General features: G+C 38.0%; 1 protein-coding gene across 7 annotated transcripts in view; it reads left to right on the top strand.

The window, feature by feature from the left end:
- The window catches only part of nrxn2a (neurexin 2a), a 696,697-nt gene that overhangs the window by 376,012 nt on the left and 307,067 nt on the right, over positions 1 to 13,618 (top strand). For all 7 annotated transcript variants that reach the window (XM_049466698.1, XM_049466699.1, XM_049466697.1 and 4 more), the window contains 2 exons: positions 1,923 to 2,096; positions 4,592 to 4,714. In XM_049466698.1, the coding sequence (XP_049322655.1) occupies positions 1,923 to 2,096; positions 4,592 to 4,714 (297 nt within the window). The remainder of the gene's footprint in view (positions 1 to 1,922; positions 2,097 to 4,591; positions 4,715 to 13,618) is intronic.

Below are 13,618 nucleotides of genomic sequence, written 5' to 3' on the forward strand. Positions count from 1 at the left end.
ATTGGCTTTTGAAAGTACTTTTTTACCTTTTGAGTGAGATTTTAAGTGACGATACATAGTTTTTAGGGTCTTACTTTACAGAACTTTACAGTGTTTCTGTCATCAACTGCTGTGGTTTTTCTTGGTCTGTCTCTTAAACACCTGTTACTTAATACACCAGTGACGACTTTCTTCTTCTAGTCATTCCAAACAGTTGTTCTGTCTATAGACAATATTTGTGCTCTGATGGCTCTGATTGATTTCCCATCTTCTCTCAGTCGCTTCACTTTTGCTTGTTTTTCTAACAACTCCTCTTGGTTACTCCTCTAACTACTTTATAAAAGCACAGTCTGCCCAGATAAAACTCAAATCTGAAACTAAAAAAAAAGCATAGACATTCAGCGCTGTTTATTGTTTGAATAATCAACGTATCAGGACACACCTGGGCAACAAAACACACCTGACAGTCAGACAGGAGTTCAGAGAGGAGGTGCTGAATCTTCTGAACTGTGTATCAGATTTAGATGTAAATACCTGGAAGCTGTAAAAAGCTGTAATGTTTTTGATCTTTTGTTTCATATTATTAATCTTTTTCAAATGTTCAAATTCAAATCTCTCTTTCAGATTGACCTCACTGTTCCAGTACTTTTTGAGATCACTGTATATAAATCAAATCCGAAGTCAGATATCTCTCTCACATCCATTTAGCTGAAGCGAAACAGTCCTTCCTTCCTTTCTCTAATTTCTAATTTGGAATTACTGATGCTGATGCGTTCACGAATCTTGACCTGCTCTGCGGTCCGGGAGGTGTTGTTTTTATTGTGGAAGCATTGGCAGAAAATTACGCTGTTAGCGAGTCGAGAGGTCGGTAATGACAGCGGGAGGTCAGGAGGATAAAATGCAACTTCTCCGTGGTGGAATCGAATTAAATGGTGTTGAGGAGGTTATGAGGAGTGCTTTCAATGATGGTCTAATTGGCCTTAGTCAATTTGAGAGGGGGGGAAAGAGCACTTTGGGCAAACAAGCCGAGAAAAGCGGACTTTTGCAATGCGGGACGAAAATTGCCATATGTATTCTTGCTTGTCAGTTATAGAACATAATTGCCTGTCTTTCTGCCAGAGCTCGGTGAAATTGAACAGATATTTCGCTCGCAAATAATGCCCTCTAAATGTGCTCTCCTCAGCAAGGTGATTGGAGGGGTCTTTCTCCGCAGTTGACCCCTTCCACACCACTTAATTGAGAACGAATTAGTGAGGAGACACTTACGCAGGTTTGCATATGGATAAATGGATAATAGCAGACTTGGAAACCGTCAGCAGTATACAGCACAATATAGACGGATATAGCAAGGTAGGACTATTGCCGCTGGCTCTGTGCCAGTTATGTAGAGCATATAATTGCCGCAGGTGTGTGTGGGTGGTTTTAGGAGGTGCTTTCCCTCATAGTCGTTTCAGTTTTTCCGTTTTTTTTTCTTTTCTTTTCTTTTTCGTACAATACGTGGTCATTGAAGCCAGGCAGGCCGAACCACCGAAGATACACAGACGCTTTATCTTCCCGCTCTTTTGTTTATCTCCATATCCTGCATATATATTCTGATATTCTGAGCGTTTTCTCTGCCAGAGATTGAATGACAGTTTCATTGTTAACACGATCGTACGCTCGTTCCGCGAGCAACCCATTTCCTCTTTTTTTTTTTGTTTTTTTTTTTCATCCGCGCATCAAAGGTACATTTGTGATATCCTTCATCGGGAGGAAATTAGCATGATGAACAGATCATTAGTGAGAACAGAGAGAATCATTCCTCCACACAAAGCCTCGCTAATGGAATAAAATGGTTAAACTGTGATATTCCTCGTCTTCCCGACGCGTGACTGTGATTTATGCTTTTCTAATACTTTTATTGCTCTGTCTTACGCTGGTAAATGTCTTGTTGAAATCTGCAGGAGAGCTGTACGTTGGCGGCGTGGGGAAGAGCATGTACAACAGCCTGCCCAAGCTGATAGCGTCTCGGGATGGTTACCAGGGCTGCCTGGCCTCGGTGGACCTGAACGGCAGGCTGCCGGATCTCATCGCTGACGCCCTGCACAAGGTGGGCCAGGTGGAGAGAGGATGCGACGGTGAGTTTTAGTTTATCCTATGTTCCTTTCTGGTAGAACGTCCATTCATACAGGGGGTTTTGTACTTCCCGCATGCCCTACAAAAAGCACTTCTTGCTAGGAAGACCACAACTATGGTTTTGGTTATCAGTTCGACTGAAACAAAGACACATTCTACCAGGAAGACTCCAAAAGCAAGAGTGCAATAATAACAGCTTTATGTTTGACAGTATTATCAATGTATTAGATAACAATCTACATAAAGTTAGTCTTTGGCGTAGGCCCCGTCATCAGCCCAGGTATGCAGCATCTAGACTCTAGCAGATCCTGCCGTATGCAGGAGGCAGGGGCGGAGCCATACCTCAGGCAGCCGGCAGGATCAAACTGGAGGCGGTGGGGAGAAGGAATAGGAAAACGGGAATGGGAAAAAGTGCCTCCAAGCAGAGAAGGGCACGTAAGGGGAGGTCTTGTATACACAGATGGAAGCTGGTGATTGGTTGAGATACCAGTGACGAGCATAGGAGTTTCCTGCTAGAACTAGTGCTGAAGCTTATAGTTTTTTTATTTTTTTTTTATTTCAAGAAACGTTTCTGCACAAGTCACTTTTAGCTCATTGTTAATTCATTTATTGATTAAAAAATAATAAAACAAAATGCAGCATTATCTTAAATATAGCATGTCAAGTTTTTTTTGTATATGTAATATAATTTTCTCATAAATATTACTTGTTATGCTAGTACTTTCAAATAAATAAATAAATAGAAAACATCATGGAAATATTGTATTATATTATATAAATGATGTCACAAGTCTCTTTTTCTTCCATTTCTGTTTTTTTCTTGTTTCCTGTATTGATATTCTGTCTCTCATTTATCGTGCAGCGTTCCACACCTGTATAATCTTGTGAGAAATGTAAAATGCAATTATATATTTATATTAGTGGTGTCAATTCAAATACTAGTATATACTCTCGAATACTCGAATAAAGAATCCATGATAAATTAGAGAGAGTTTTTTTATTTTTTTTTTACTTTATTATAAACATCACAGCTTGTTTGTAAGTATTTCTGAATTAGAGCTTAATTTGCTGAGAATAAAAGAGAATTTTCACACCTGTAGTTACTAAAAGTTTCTATGGTCTGGATTAGTTGATGAGTTTGTTTATTTGGAGCGTTTCTCCCTCTACTTGGTTTGGTTTCACACAGGCATAAACCTGTGCAAATGTCTAATAAACCACGCAAGCACACTGTCTCCCCTGATTGGTCGGAACTGTCTGGTGCGGGAGCAAAAAAGTAAAAATAGAGAGAGGATTCTGTGTTGCAGAGCGTATATCTGTGCGATGTGAAGCTGTTTCAACACAGAATGCTAAAAATGCGAGCAGTGAATGCTGCACATACTGTGCTCCTAGTGTGTAAACAGCATGGAGCAGCATATCTGGCTAATATACAGTATCAGATTAAACTGTGCCTTATCAGCAGTTTAACTCAATTAAAAATAATTTTATTTGAAAGCTGGGTTCCATCAAGTCCAGATCATGTTCTCACCACAAGCGAACCGCTCCAGAAATTAATTCAGTGCATTAGGTGGGGGCGGGGCAGATTTTGGGCGGAAGTTGGGGTCAAACTTGTTGGTGTAATTAACTTAAAAAAATAAGAACGTATTACAGATTCCAAATTAATCGGGTGATAACGTTGACAGTCTTAATCTGGATAGAATTGTCTGTTTAAAGCTTCCATAGGACATGCCAAAAGTAATGGGACATGGGAATAGGTTACATTCATAGACTGTGTATAGCTGGACAGAGCATCGTCTCTCAAAAGTGAAGCCACCACAGGTCTGGCGCCCCCTGCTGTTCGGTTGCAGAAAGCTGCGTAACCACACCCATCCCCATATGATTCAATGGCAAAACAGACAACTTTCAATCACGTTTTTTTTTCCCAGTACACTGTAATTCTACCTCCTTTATTTAAATGCAGCAGCTAGTGTAACCTCTGCTTATATTGTATTTTTTATATCCCCACAGAATTTGTTTTTAAAACATTATTCAGCTCTATTCAAAAAGTGTGGTTATATTTAAAAGGGCTGGGTTACACCTAGCCAGGGTGGGACCAATGACTGTATGGGCGGGACCATAGACTGTGTATAGCTCTGTGGAGGCAGCCCTCAGGGGCGGGGGTATTTAAATGAGTAGGCTGTCTCTCCACAGTCTTTCTCCCTCCTCTGGTCTCTACTGCGCAGACTCGGGTTTCAGGATCGCCAACATGGTGGAAGATTTTGGCTTCGTTTTCATTGAATGAATGGAAACGGCGACACGGCGCCCATCTTTTTTTACAGTCTCTGGTTACATTGGTATGGCAGTGTAATAGTACATAAAACTACTGTAGGTGTAATTCAGTAATGCACATTTAATTGAAGTAACCAGTGCAAGGTTTTCTTTTTTTCCCCAGAAATGGTTGAATGATTAATTGAGTGAAATAATTAACCTATTAACCTGCCTGCTCTCTTCACCCCTCCAGCTGGCCCTGGCACCACCTGCACGGAGGACTCCTGCTCCAACCAGGGCGTGTGTCTGCAGCAGTGGGAGGGCTTCACCTGCGACTGCACCATGACCACCTACGGCGGCCCTCTCTGCGCTGACCGTGAGTACTGATGTCACTTACGCTCTTTTATTGCACCGTTCGGCAAGCACTGTCCACTTAACCGCTTTTATATAAAGCGTAAATATAATAAAAACACATCAAAACCTCCTGTTTAGCTACACCGCTAATTTTGCTGTAGGTTTGAGCAGCACTTCACTGCAGCACTGCACACTTCAAAACACCTTTTTAAGCTCTGGAAAAAGGAAAAACACTTAATTAGTGCTTTACACACTGGTACGATTTGAAATATATATATATATATATATATATATATATATATATATATATATATATATATATATATATATATATATATATATATATATATATAAATATATATAAAAATAGCCAGACTGATAATGTAAAGACCTATCTGAGATGCATGTTCTCTCCTGGTAATTACCCACTGAGGGTGAGTTAGTTCAGTGGGCATTTAATATCTGACGCGCTGTACACACAATTAAAACACGGCTCTACATGAAGTGACATTATTCACATGGTAGGATTGGGTTTGCTTTAATCATTTGCTCGCCTTATTTTTTGACAACGGCGCACTTGAGACATGCCTTAATGAGCTAAACAAAGATAAACGGGGGTTACTTTCCTAAAATAACACGACTGCAGGTGTGTGTACCGTATTTTTTGCACTGTAACACTAAAAGGCGCAATTAAAATACTTTAATTTTCCCAAATATCATCAGTGTATCTTATAATCTGGTGCACCTTATGAATGAATTCTACCAGTCAGGTTGTAAAAACCAGTAAAGCGACTCTGATGAGGAAGTACAGTGTTATATAGAAGTTTCACTAAAGTTTCTCCAGCACTGAGTCTGGAGCAGCATTAGCATTAGTCCCTAACTGCACTAAGCGCTAGCTCTTTTTGCCATTCAGAGATGAGTATATCAGAGTGTAGCCTGCTGTTATCCCTGGCTAGCATTGCTGAAACAGCATTAGCATTATCCGCTAGTCACGCTAAGTCAGAGGCGAGTATATTGTACTGTAGCCTGCTGCTAACCCTGGCTAGCATTGCTGGAACAGCATTAGCATTATCCACTAGTCAGGCTAAGTGCTAGCTCTTTTTGCCATTCAGAAATGAATATATCAGAGAAATCTGTGTAGATTAACATCCAGCTCTTGTTTCACTTTAAAAGAAAATGCTTATTTCCCCATCTTTTTAAGAATTACATTTTGTGTACTTAGCTTAGCTTTACTTAACTTAAATTCAGCGGCGAGACCTGCTGAATTATTAGAAAGAAAACATGGCGACACCCCTGTTCCTTACTAGTGTCGCATAATGCTCCTTCTAATGTGTATAGTGTCCTTTATATATGAAAATAGACCAGAAAATAGACGTTCATTGTACCCTAAAATTTGGTGCGCCTTATAGTGCAAAAAAATATGGCATATGCACGTGTGTGTGTCTGTATGTGCGTGTTGATGCATGTGTGTGTGTGTGTAAGCTCCCTTTGGTTAAACCAGCAGAGAACCAGCAAGAAGAAATGAATTGAGCTGTTAATGCTCTGTGTTTTGTTGTCTGGTTAAGGGGATTATTGCTTGTTGGCTCATAACAAAAAAAAAAAAGTAGTACTAAGCCATTCTAATGGCTCATGCACTCCACACATTTCTACATTCACTTGTATTATAGTTGTTGTGTCTTTTCCTGTGTTTTTTTTTTTTTTCATGCCCCTTATGTACAAACACTTTAGCGTTAGCGTTAGCACTGCGCTAGGCCAAAGCCCTAAATTGCAGCCTATTATGCGGCATGGTTTCTCATTAAAGTCCTGTAGATACGATGCCTTTGCCCCATAGCTTCCAGGAGTAGTCTACATAGCGGGATTTGAGATTATCATTTAAAGATAATAACTGATTTGTCTGGCTGCGCGTGTCTCTCGCAGGCACACTCATGCATATCAAGCAGCAGAGCGAGATGCTACAGAGCGTCTCGCGTCTCGTGTAATAAAACGAAGGCAAGTCGGCGGAAAGGTCAAGCGGCAGTCTAAAATTACCCTAGTATTTGTTTGCTAAGCTAGGGATTATGGGGAGAGGTGCTTGGCGCCCAGTGCGCAGACATAGAGCAAATAGCTGAAGATGTTCTCCGAAATGAAGAGGATTTGGAGAAACAGGCTCGGCTAAGAAAATAATTCTTTCTTTTGTAAAAACATCACACCTTCACACCCTCACACCTTAACATTTCCTAGCGCTCCGCTCCGTAGTAGTTTTAAAGATGATTTGATAGTGAACACTTTTGAGGAACGCTTCATTTAAAGCCCTCAGGCGCAGTGAAGTGCTTCTGCCAGAACCGTTTTTTTTTTGTTGTTTTTTTTTTATGTACTATTGACGTAAAATGTGTTCTGGGCAGAGAAATGAAATGTACTGTTGCTTTAGCCACAGGCTGCTACTACTTCAGATGTGTCCAGCGCTTAGTGCTGCATCCCACGAGGTAGGGTGAAAGAACATCAGGTTCCTCATCAGGTTGCATTGTAGTCGGTAGGTGCGTTCATTTAATCAGAGCGCTTCTCTTTTCTCTTTATATAGTTTTCTGAATAAGTAAATTAATTATAAAGAATTATGCTCAACAAAGAAACTGATGAGAGGCTGGACACAAGGCTAATGTTTCCTAATGAGAAACATTAGCTCACAACTCATACATACTGCACATACTGCACTGTTTCTACAGAATATAAATTTGAGAGTGTATTATTAAACCTTTTTAACATTTGCCATAAAATGCATTTTTCTTCTTCATTATTAATAGTGAAATATACAGTACCAGTCAATGTTTTTCTTTATTTCTTTATTTAATGTATTTTCTACATTGTAGATTAATATTAAAAACATAAAAAAGAAATACGGGGCGCAGAGTGGTCCAATGTGCTGGTCTAAAGTGCTGCCACTATGATCAGGAGATTGCTGGTTCGAATCCCAGTCATGCAGCTTGCCATCAGCTACTGGAGCCCTGAGAGAGCACAATTGTCTTTGCTCTCTCTGGGTGGGCACTAGATTGCACTCTCTTGCCCTAATCACTCCAAAGGGTGATGTCGATCATCACAAGGCGTCTGTGAGCTTCTGTATCAGAACCGAGTCGCTGCGCTTTCCTCTGAGTGCGCTGTGATGCTACTCAGCAATGCGGCATAAGCAGCAAGCCAAAAAGAGGCAGTAGCTGACTTCACATGTGTCAAAGGAGGCGTGAATTGGCAGAAAAATAGGGGGGGAAATTTGACAGCATGTACATATATATTTTTAAATAAGTAACTATTGTTCAGCCTCTCCAGGAACTCCTTTAAGATGCTAAGAAAACTATATTCCAGGTGACTCTCCCTCATGAAGACACTGAGAAAATAAATACCAAGAGTGTGCAGATCTGTCCTCAAAGCTGTTTTTGTATACTGTAGCTTCAATGCAGTCTTTAATATTAAATTTACAAAGTAAAAGAAAATCATAAAAAGAAAGAAAAAACATTGAAAGAGAAGAGGTGTGTCCAAACTTTTGACTGGTACTGTATTTTAAAGCACAGAAGTGAACTTGATTTTTGAATGTGAAGGTCAGAAAAAAAATACAGTGTCGCTTTTATTGTATTAGTATAATAGAGACTTTCCAAACTGTATTTATTTTATATACACTTTGGACTTAAATGGATAAATAAAGAAGATGTGAAAAAAAATATATAGTAAAAGTAAATATGGGAGGGTAAAAAAGATGATAAAGTAAGTATTAATTAAATACAAGAAGATTACAGTAGTGTGGATCTAGAAAATGAAGATGTTTGTGACAGAAAGTAAACTTTAGCTTGTCTTTTAGCTTGTTTTTTTCTTTGTCCCAGTTAATCCAAAAATAGGCTACTTAAATGGAAAAAGTCCAATTTTGACAACCAAGAAAATGATGAATAAGGGTTTTTTTGTAATAAATCATGATGTATTATGTCTTTTGCATGTTCTACAATACATAATATTAGTTTTTTTGACAAACTAAAAAACAACTATAACTTGCTACCTTTACTCATTTCCCACTACCCTTACTTTTCCCACTACCCTCTCCTCTGCAGTGTCCAGATTGTATAAAGCAATGTCTTTTTCTGTATCAGTTGGTTCAGGTGAACAGTGACTGTAAATCACTGGTTCTACAGATTCTACAGATGGTCCTATCCTGACACACACAGCATTTCAAAAGTTGGTTTTCACATTCTGAAATGCTGAATCTCTCCACTGCTCTGAGCTCCCAGAGTTCAGCCCTCATTAGATGGGCTGCTGCTCATCCTGACCGCTGTCTCATAAAAAAGATCCCAAAGACTGTAGAGATGATTCTGATAAAACGTTTCCTCTGCTTTGTTTGTTCTTTTATGCTGTTGCTAATCATAGAAGACTATGTAGTGTTGTGTAGTGTATTATATATAAATGTGTTTCAGACACAATATTTCTTAATCATGTATAATTTTTGCCATCTGTTCATATAGAACACTGGCTAATTGATGGATTTTTAAGTTTAGCTACAATGTAACTAAAAAATGTTACACAGTGAAGTTGGATATAATTTTTTGACATACAATACCATTTAAAAGTTTAAACAAACCTTAAATTCAGTATTTTAATATTAAAGACATAAAACAATTACAGGGAGCCGAGTGGTCCAGCAGTCTGAAGCGCTGCCACTATGATCAGGAGATCACTGGTTTTAATCCCAGTCATGCAGCTTGCCAACAGCTGCTGGAGCCCTGAGAGATTATAGATTAATACTTAAATAACTAAAAAAATCATCCAGTTTTAAACAAACCAGCCTTTTTTCTGTTAGACTCACCTGGAACGGCTTTCAATTAACAGCTGTGCTGAACTTGTCAAGAGTTAATTACTTGAATTTCTTGCCTCTTAATGTTAGTTTGAGAGCATCATTTATAAAGTTGTGAAGAGGTAGAGTTAATACAGTGAATAACCCTATTTGAGTAATGTTCGAATACAGCCCTGGAAAAACATTAAGAGACAACTTCAGTTTTTTATTAGTTTCTTTGATGATTTTGCTGTTTATAGGTTTATGTTTGAGTAAACTACAGACAAAATTTCTCCAAAATTCCAAATAACAATATTGTCATTTTGAGCATTTATTTGCAGAAAAAAACGAGAAATGTCTGAAATAAAAAAAAGTTTAATGCAAAGAAAACAAGTTCAAATTCATAAAGTTTTAAGAGGTCAGAACTCAATATTTGGTGGAATAACCCTGTTTTTTTAAATCAAAGTTTTCCTGCATCTTGGCATGTTCTCCTCCACCAGTCTTACACACTGCTTTTGGATAACTTTATACCACTCCTGGTGCAAAAACTCAAGCGGTTCAGCTTGGTTTGATGATTTGTGATCATCCATCTTCCTCTTGATTATACATTTTTAAGTGGTATTTTATTTTTTTCCTGAGCTGTACATTTTATTGCAAGTACTACTCAACTAATTTAGGAAAAACATTAAGAAATAAAGGTCTGTCAATGCAAAACATTTCAGAAACCACAAGTTAGCAAAACCCAAGATATTTTTAAGTTACTAAATGATTTTTTACGTTTATTAATTTACAATGTTAAAAAAATAAATAAGTAAATACAAAAAAAATGAATGAAAAGGCGTGTCAGATTTTGAATGTTACTGTAATTGGGTATAATTTAATGAACGTGACTGTGACTAGTGCTTTATAAATTTGACATGTGAATATATGAATAATGTGTTTCCGCTGTGATCGTTTCAGGACATTTACATTAAATCTGATTGTCGTTGTTGTTATAATGTGAGCGTCAGCCGTTGGCCATACATAGGATGTCCTGCTGTCTTTAATAAGTGCGATGCGGGATGACAGATTGGAACACTGATTGTCGGCGCCATTATGTCAAAGCGCAGCTGTCACTTCATAAGAGCCGTAGCCGGAAAATTTATTAGAGTTTATTCTTTATTATTCTGCCCCTCTGGCTTTGATAAAGAGAAAACAAGCTTAACCTGGATAAGGTGGAGGGATGAATGTGCTATTCACTGCACTGTGTTTGTTTGAAGCTGTGGAGATAAGTGGAGGATGACAAAGCAGCTTTTCACTAAATCAAAAACGAGTACATTTTCAGCTGTGGTCATAAGAGCCACTGCGTAGGGTGAGATCCATTTAGACCTGGTTGCTATTGAGTATTAAATTGTGAAAAAGTTAAATGTGTATAATAACAACAACCTTCCTCTAGCACATGTCTCTAAACAACCAGATAAAATGTTTGGAAGAAACGTTCGGAGGAAAGCACAGTGACTCGGTTCCGATACATCAGCTCACAGATGCCTCGTGCTGATCGCCATCACCCTTGGAGTGATGGGGAAAGAGCGCAATCTACCTACCAAGAAACAAAAGAGCAAGGTCAATTGTGCTCTCTCAGGGCTTCGGCAGCTGATGGCAAGCTGCATGACCGGGATTCAAGCCATTAATCTCCCTATCATAGTGGCAGAGCTTAGCCGCCTAGACAACTCAGCTCCCTCTCTTTACACAATGTAACCTCTTCCCAATTACAAAAACTTTGTTTCACCAATTTAATGGGTTTTTACTAATTTCTTTATGTATTTTTTTTATACAAATATTGATACAAATATATTTATTTAGTAAATAAATATATTAGCCTGGATGGTGATTATGCTATATTTCATCATATATATGTATGAGTGTTTGTTGGAATTCAACTTACGTGTAGAAATTATATGTAAATATATAACCATGAACGACCTATAATGCCTTTGTTAAGCATTATTATTAACATCTGTTAAACATTACTAAGCACTTATACAGACAGCTCTGTTCAGTAAAATAAATATACCTAATATAAAAAGTGAAATTAAAATAATTCTAATGCATGTAGAAATGTAAAATATACAATATTATATTAGTTATATACTGACATCAGTAAATAAAACAAGTAACTGGCTACCACTGCATGAGTGTTATCACAGCCAAATATATTTAAAACTCATATTTAATTAATAAATATTTAACAATGAGAGTATGCATAGCTGCAGCTTATAAACACATGACAAGAAGAGCAGTTATTACTTGTTTACCGAACATTAGTTAACACTATTAATAAAGTATATGATTTATTGTTCATCTTAGCAAATGCTTTACTTCATATTTAGTTCATGTGAAAAAAAAACATTAATTAATGCTGTAGTTCTGTGTTTAATGAACATTACCTAAGCATTGTTAATGTAGTACCTTTAGTGATGGGAGTAACGGCGTTAAAATAAACGGTGTAACTAACGCTGTTACTTTTTTCAGTAAGGAGTAATCTAATGAATTACTCTGACTGTAACTATAACACCGTTACCATTTCCCACAACCTGTTACTGCACGTTACTTTAGCCGCTCAATTAACTTTTTTTTTTTTTACTTCGCGCATACAGACAAAGGCGCAAGTGTGTGTGTGTGAGTCACAAGGGAGGGGAGGATGAGACCAGGGTTTCTCTAGGGGTCCGCAGGCTCATCCTCAGAGTGAGACAGTAGTCTGTAGTGAGCACTTTAAATTAGGGATCTCAAACTCGTGGCCCAGAGAACGATATTTTGTGGGCCGCGACTTGAAATAAATTTTTAGTGTTAGCGCACGCGCACGCAAAAAAGACGCACCCTCTCCCCGCCCACCAGCACAGCGCATCCTATTCATTTAAATAGAGAGAGCACCCGCATGAGCGCAGCCCCGCCCTCCGACAAAAAAATTCAGAGGTGCGACTTAACACACACATAGAAGCCTCTCGCACACACAGAACAGCTGCCTTTCAACCACGGATGAGAAGCTGAAAACAGATTTATAGAACTATAGATCACAGTGAGGTTGATTAAAAATCTTAAACTTATGATTGACTACACCTGTTGCTTGATTTGAATAAATAAAAACACAGCAAGCCGATAAACACACACTCAGCAAGCTGAGTCATCAGGGGTTCTGTCGAGTTGTGCTACCCTGTCAAACCGTGCTACTCTTATGTGTATATTTAAAGGTAAAAATACAAAAGAAGCACAATATTAGAGCATGTTTCCAGTAAGAAGTTCATGTACTATATTTGGAAAGCCTAAATCACAGTTTCAGAGTAAAGTTAGGGTAGCAAGAGTTAATTATATTCTGTTGTTTTAGATATTTTATTATTATTATTATTATTATTATTATTATTATTATTATTTTATTTTATTTTATTTTATTTTATTTTATTTATTTTTTATTAGGGGGCCTTGACACTTTCAAGTTGTAAACAGGTGGGCCGTAAGGTAGAAAAGGTGGAGCCCAGGGGGGGAGATAACGCAATAGTAACGCAATAGTTACTTTTACTGGTAACTAGTTACTTTTATAGTGGAGTTACTCAGTTAGTAACTCAGTTACTTTTTTGGAGAGGTAGCTAGTAACAGTGATTACCTAATGTCTTATTCATGGTATCTAATGCATGAATTCATGTTAGTTAGTCAACACTTAATGTAAACTGTTACCGTTACATTTTTTAATGATATTCTGTTTTTATATACAGTTGTACTGTGTGCATAAATATATATGTATGTAGGTAGTATAATTTTCTATAGTGTTTACAGCAGTAAAGTGTCAGTAGAATAATAAAACATTAGATATATTTTATTTTGATCAAATCAAAATGGTGTATTCAACAGCAGCAAGCTGGACCAGTGCCAGGACTGAATGAGTCATTTTGCCACTTGAAGCAGCAGTGTGTCAATGGCAGCCATCGACCTCCTCAACACACACACACACACACACATTTATACACACACACACACACACACACACTCACACACACACACATATGCACATTTTTTTTTCAGGATGACTAAGTGCCACAGTGTTTTCTCGTGTTTTTGTTTTCTCACAGAGGGAGGCTCTTCCTGAAGGCAAACATATGGAGGGAATAATTATAG

The sequence above is a fragment of the Astyanax mexicanus genome, chromosome 17, assembly GCF_023375975.1.
Source record: "Astyanax mexicanus isolate ESR-SI-001 chromosome 17, AstMex3_surface, whole genome shotgun sequence".
In the NCBI taxonomy this organism is placed as follows: Eukaryota; Metazoa; Chordata; class Actinopteri; order Characiformes; family Acestrorhamphidae; genus Astyanax; species Astyanax mexicanus.